The 7159-nt window shown below is 35.6% G+C and overlaps 1 protein-coding gene across 1 annotated transcript; it reads left to right on the top strand.

Annotated features, from left to right (window-relative positions):
• Nucleotides 1–5671: 5671 nt before the first annotated feature.
• Nucleotides 5672–6613, top strand: LOC101415334 (olfactory receptor 52E8-like). Its single transcript, XM_023591508.1, has one exon. The coding sequence runs from the start codon at nucleotides 5672–5674 to the stop codon at nucleotides 6611–6613; it is 942 nt and encodes a 313-aa protein (XP_023447276.1).
• The last annotated feature ends 546 nt before the right edge of the window (nucleotides 6614–7159 follow it).

Genomic DNA, 7159 nt, shown 5'->3' on the forward strand with positions numbered 1-7159 from the left:
CTTGCACGCATCAACACTGCGCGTGGGCTGGCTCCACACGGGTCAAAGAGGCCCGGGGTTTGAACCACAGACCTCCCATGTGGTAGATGGACGCCCTAACCACTATGCCAAGTTCGCTTCTTTTTTTTTTTTTGTCTTTATTTATATTTTTAATATTACATTCAAAAAATATGATGTCCCCACATACCTCCCACCCTCCTCACCCCACTCCTCCCCCCGTAACAACAATCTCCATCATCATGAGACATTCACTGCATTTGGTGAATACATCTCTGAGCACCCACTGCACCTCATGGTCAATAGTCCACATCATAGCCCACACTCTCCCACAGTCCACCAGTGGGCTACTTCCCTCTTTAAAGTCCGTATCTCACACACTCATGAAACAATTATCCTAATAGCCACTACTCTGTAATAGTTTTGCTCTGAACTTTTAACTTTACTTAAATGCAAGCATAAAAGCATGGACACATTTATATCTTTTTAAAGAAAAATCAGTAATATATTTGTGAAATTCATCCCTATGTTTGCTTGCAGTGTTAGTTTGCTCATTGCCCTGTTGTGTGGTATTCTGAGGTGTGAATATACCACAATTTATTTAAGTAGTCCAGGTTGACATTTGGGTCGTTTCTATTTTTGGCTTGCAGGACCCAGCCTCTAAGATGACTTCCAATGATCCTGCTTGCTGTATTGATGCCCTTGTGTAAAGCCCTCCCTTTGAATATGAATTGGATTTAGTGATTTCCTTCTAGAAAGTTTAATGGGGCCTAGTTGATGAAGTGTCACTTCCAAATTACATTATAAAAATATTATGACTTTTGTTTTCAGATCTTCTCTTTCTCTTATTCTGTGGGAAGCTAATAGTGAGCTGCTTTATGGAGAGGACTATATGGCATGGAAATTATGTATTTCTGTCCAACATCCAGTGAGGATTTGAGACCTTTCATTGGACATGTGATTGAGCTTGCAAGCACATGCTCATAGATGAGTCTTGAGATGACTGCAGTCCCAGATAGCATATTGTTTGAAACATTATGAGAGATCCTCAGCCAGAAGTACCCAACTAATGCATCCCCGGATTCTTGATTCATAGAAACTTTTACATAATAGCTGTTGGTTCTTTTAAGCTGATAAGTTTGGGTATAATTTTTATGCAGCAATAAATAACTCATGTGTAACCCATTTAAAATAATATGAATAATAACTTTCATTACAGATTATTAGATGCACCTACATATGCATTTTTAATTGAGTTGATTCCAAATAGTGTAAATCCTAAGTCGTACACTATACATGATTTCAAATTTGATAGATACTGCCAAATAGTTTTCCAAGTCAGTTAACTTAATTTATACTGCCATCAACAAGCAGTGTATGAGGGTTGTAATTGTTTCATAACCTCCTCAAAGCTTTGTATTTTAAGTCTATTTAATTAAAACAAGTTTGTGTGTGTGTGTGTGTGCATGTAGTAATATCTCATTGTGGATTTTATTTTTATTTCCCTGATTAATAAAGAAGTCAAGCACCTTTTCAGGTATCTATTGGTCTTTTGGATATTTTTTTAATGAAAAGCTTTTTCCACACTTGTAATTTTTCTGTTGTTTCTGAGAAATTGGAAAATTATATATGCATGTATATATGAATATATTCTGTCTTAAAGACATTTATCAAAAGAATGTATTGCAAATATATTCTCCCACTGTAGGACTAGCCTTTTTATTCTCCTGTTGGTGTCTTTTTCATGAATGAAAGTTCTTCATTTTAATATGTATGGTTTCTTTATCTTTTTTTAATGTCAATTGCTTTTAGTATTTAAGTAATCAGTTTCTCTCCCAAGTAATGCACATATTTTGCTATATTTTCTTCTAAACAGTTAACTGTTTTACATTGAGAAATTTGACCCACATTATACCTAGGAAAAATTTTTTGGATAGGTTGTGCAACAGGTGTCATGACTTATGATTTCGATATTCAATTACCCCAGCAGCATTTACTGTTAAGAGCTTCCTTATACAACCTCACTGCTGTGGCACTTTTTAAATTGAAAACATGACTATGTCATAAGAATTAGTGCAGGGGACTTTTAGATAAATATTTCAAGGCATATTAGAATCAGAGAGAGAGAGGGAAGGAGAGAAAGAGGGAAAAAGGAGCAGGAGGGAAGAAAGATAGAATGATTAGGAATGAAAAAAGTACTGAAGATTAGAGGATAGGATTGGAGTCGATACCAGGTGTTTATTTTATCAGGAACTTCAAATTTACTTTATGAGAAAACATATAAATTTTATTAGTGTCAGTAAAGGAATAGTCTTTGGGGAAAAATTAAAAGAGTAAAATGAAGATCTCTTGCCCTATAATTTCTGTGGAAGGAGTTTTTAACAAGTGGTCCATGAGCTTAAATCAATATTCAAAAAAAACATTTTTTGGGAATGTGTTGGTGCAGTTGTGATACGTTTATTAAATAATACACAGTATAGTGTGGACTTAGTAAGGGGTCTGTGGTTTTCATCTTAGTAAGGGGTCTGTGTTACAAAAAAGGTTAAGAACCCTTAATATAGAGGAAAAAGAAATAGCCTAATAGAATTCTTGAGTGACTATTAATTAAACTATGTCAAGGTCTCAAGCATACCATGGTCCCCATCACAGGGGAAATGGAGCTATAATAAAAACATAAAGGACATTTCTTCTTCATATTATGTGGTGTATCCCAGAGAGATGCCATGTTTTCAAAGTGCTGCTTCTAAGATATTTAGACATCAAGGTAAGTCATATCAGAGTGAAACTGAGAAACATAGGAGAGATGAGGGATGGGCTGACGTCAAGTTAATGTGCAGAGATGCATGACAAGAGAGGATGGAGAGAGAAAGCACGCTTATTTATAAGACCTCTCAAGGCTACTCATGTTTCCTTTCTTAGCTATGTACCTATGTTCATCCAAAGTCTCACACATAAAACTAAAAGGACTGTGAAGTTGATAAGGAAGGAATGGCATCAATATATCTTGTATATGCTTACCAATTGTTCCTGAACTTGTATATATGTGCCTAATTGTGAACAGCAAGAGGCAATGGCTAACTTTCCCTACTTTCTGGAGTATTACACGCTATAGTAAAAATAATCATTTAAAGTGTAAATAATGGATCAGAAATCTTCCTTCTGATTGACAGATTTTTTTCTGAAAATAGGACTCGGGGCTAGAGTGATGAAGCATCTCAGAAAGAAAATGAGTTTGCATGAAAGCAGAGGAATTGGGCAGTGATGAGAAGGTATACAGCATTTCTCTTTTCATTTCTCTCATGATTACGTTCCATGGGATGATGTGGTTATATGGGTTGTTGTTAGTGGTATAATAGAGCAGAGTAAGTGGATGTCAGGTTGGGAAAATGGCTTCTGAGTATAATTATAAGTAGTAGCTGAGAGTCAGATGCTCAAAAAAAAGGAGTTGGAACCCAATCTTATTTATGAACCCAGCACTAATTGGCTGATATATGAGTATATCTTTAAAAGATAGGTCATTTATATCTGTGGAACCAAAAATTGCTTTAAGCAATGTTTGTACACTTGGAAATGTTGTCCCAGAGAGGAAACTAAGACCAGTTTTGAGAACCCATTTAGAAAATCTACAAGGATTAGTGGGATAAGTTGATTGGGGGGGATGTAGTCATATTTTGTTTTTCTAAGTTTCTGCTGTAGCTTCTAAATGTGACTGTTACCCTACTCTTAGATTTCCAGCATTCTCCTGAATCTCATGACTAGCCAGAGCCACTTTGTTTTGTTCTTCAATTCATATGGAATACATTTTTTAAAATCTTTTTTTGAAGAATTACTCTTTTAGTCTTAGTGTAAGCCTAACCTCCTACATGGAATTTATGTTGACCCTCCTTTATACCTACAACATTATTTTACCATAGCACTGGCAATGCAGTTTCCAGATTTCAACTCTGGAATTTTATTTCTCTCCCTAACAGTACTATTCTTGAGATTATATGCCAGGAATTATTTAAATATTTATCCCAGGTGCCTAATCAAGGTAGGCACATAGAAAATCTCTTAAATATTTGATGGGATGAATTGTGCAGAGTGCCCTCTACGTCCCTCATACATTCTCCACAAAAGAATGTGGAAAGAATTGTGTCCTTATTTCTTATTTTCTTAATAAAATACTGAGAACTTTAAAGATCTCCTCCCTGGGTTCAGTAACCTAAGTTTACATATTATTTTCCTTTCTGTAAGAATTTTCCATATTATCTCTCATTTCTCCTACTTTTCATAGGCTTCAAATGGGCATAGTTGTTTGCCAGGAACATATTTCATCATGGGTTTAAAGTAAGGTTACTGACATTCATATGTATTTATCTCTGATTGGTGTCACTAACTCCAATATTCTAAAATTTTAAAATTTGAATCAAAAACCTTTAATAAAATTGCCAACATAATGGTCAGTCACATTTTCTTTAAGACTGGTTTTACTCAAAAGTCTTCTTGTTAATAGCCATTTCCAATAGAGATTTCTTCAAATTCTTAGTTAACTATAAGTGTTGAATTTATATATAATCTAGATAGGTGCTAAAATGCAAAATACCTTCACAATTCTTATTTCTGTGTGACAAAAAGGAAGACAGCCATAAAGACACTAATATCTGGAATATAAATACTTGAGTAGGAAATAAATTGTAGGGTAAATAAAGTTTGCTTCTTCCTTTTCCCTGTCCATTTACATTTTTGCCTATGATATTTGAAAACTCTCCTGCACCCAAAAAATAGCCCATCCTCTAAAGCTGTTCCTTACCTGGACAGTTTCTTTAATGGTTATGTTACTTAATGTACTCACCAAATAATAGGCTTATCTAAATTAAAATAATCACTCAACCAATCTTACATGCTAACAGTAAAATACTCTTTGCCAAGGATCTCCCTCACTTTGTCTCTAGCCATTTTCCAAATATGATTAATACAAATAATTTTCTTGAAAAACCATTTATGATGGTAATTGAATTATTTTCTGAAACATCACATTGAAATCACTTACTGAATTGCCTCTTATTGATGTAATGAGCTTTTAAAATTGAGAAATTAGTATATGCAGACCCTTTTCATACATATGAGTAAGCAAAGACTGGTTATTTTCTCTCAAAATCAGACCCTTCTGTATTCACAAAAACATGTAAAAATGCACACTCACATACACAAAAACACACAGGTATATACATATGAAATTTATAGCTCTCTAGTTCCCTAATAGGTGAGAAATGAATGAAATAAAAGATACCAAAGAATTCACCATTTACATTAAGCAAATTTCATGCAGATACCTGAACACAGAATATAGAACTTAAGTTTTCCCTTGTATTTCTGATTATACTCGTGATTATGAAATTCCTCCTGGCAGGGAGATATTTTTTTCCCTTCCTTTCTTAATACCCCAACTTTTTTAGAAAATGCAGCTGAAGTGTTAGACTGCTTCTATTCAAGGTGCTGTTTGATGCTCCAGGGAGGTTATCAGAGTGTGAACAGAGCATTTTACCTCCTTCCTAAACGGGAAAAATGAATATTAACATGTTATTCTGCTTTTTTACCAGGAATCTGGACAAAGGGAGAAGTGGAACAAAAATTATAAATGGGAAGTCAGTAACTGTCTCTGATATGCACATCAACTAATTGTGGCAGAGGTATGCCTATGCTCAATGACACTCAGTTCCATCCTTCTTCATTCCTCTTGTTGGGCATCCCAGGACTGGAAGCTATGCACATCTGGATTGGATTTCCCCTTTTCTGTATGTATCTTGTTGCACTCTTGGGCAATGCTGCTGTCCTGTTTGTGATCCAGACTGAGTACAGTCTCCATGAACCCATGTACTACTTCCTGGCCATGCTGGACTCCATTGACATTGCCTTGTCCACGGCCACCATCCCCAAAATGCTGGGCATCTTCTGGTTCAATCTCAGGCATATATCCTTTGGAGGGTGCCTTTCCCAGATGTTCTTCATCCACTACTTCTCTGCCATGGAAAGCATTGTGTTGGTGGCCATGGCCTTTGACCGCTATATTGCCATTTGTATCCCCCTCCGGTACACTGTGATCCTCACTAACAAAATCATTGGCCTCATTGCAGGTGTTGTTGTCCTGCAGAGTTTGTGCATGGTTGTTCCTGCAGTGTTTCTCCTCCTGAGACTGCCCTTCTGTGGGCACCACATCATCCCTCATACCTACTGTGAGCACATGGGCATCGCCCGCCTGGCCTGTGCCAGCATCAAAGTCAACATTATGTTTGGCCTTGGTAACATTTCTCTCTTATTATTGGATGTGGTCCTTATTACTCTCTCCTATGTCAGGATCCTCTATGCTGTCTTCCACCTGCCTTCCTGGGATGCCCGACTCAAAGCTCTTAACACCTGTGGCTCCCACATTGGTGTTATCTTAGCTTTTTTCACACCAGCAATTTTTTCTTTTTTGACACACCGTTTTGGTCACAATGTCCCTCAATATATCCATATATTGTTGGCCAATCTATATGTGGTTGTTCCTCCAGCCCTCAACCCTGTAATCTATGGGGTCAGAACCAAGCAGATTCGGGAGCGAATGCTAAGGATTTTCTTCAAGAAAGATAGCTAGCCATTCAGAATTCTTGTAGGTTTTGTCTCATAATACTACCACCCCCCAACATGTTAAAGTCAAATCTCTAATATACAAACCTATAAAAAATAGGAAGCCAAAGATATTATTGAGACTAATAACATTATTTGTCCTTAATTTGAAGTTTGTTTTAGTTTAAAGACAAATTTTAGTATATTGAGGATTTTATTGCTCTCTGGAACAGTTTGCTATCTACATGTGAAAAGATGAATTTAAACATTTAACTTCATATAATAGAGAAAAATATGACTTAAAATGGATTACAGTCATTAATGTAAGTGCTTTAGCACTTTTTTAAAAATTATACAAAAACGTAATAGATATCTTCATGACATTGTGTCATAGATTTCTTAGATCTGAAACCTATAGCCAGGAAATTTTAAAAGCCAGTGAAACAGTGAACATTATTTTTTTTAAAATGTTTTAAATGACACTTTATGAAAACAAAAAAGAATGTCACGGATTGGGAGAAAATATTTGCAAATCTTATATTTTAATAAGGCATTTTACCTAAAATATATAAAT

This window comes from Dasypus novemcinctus, chromosome 10, assembly GCF_030445035.2.
Source record: "Dasypus novemcinctus isolate mDasNov1 chromosome 10, mDasNov1.1.hap2, whole genome shotgun sequence".
Classification (NCBI taxonomy): domain Eukaryota; kingdom Metazoa; phylum Chordata; class Mammalia; order Cingulata; family Dasypodidae; genus Dasypus; species Dasypus novemcinctus.

Coding starts and splice junctions, on each gene's coding strand:
- LOC101415334 (XM_023591508.1), top strand. CDS start 5,672: ATGCCTATGCTCAATGACACTCAGTTCCATCCTTCTTCATTCCTCTTG.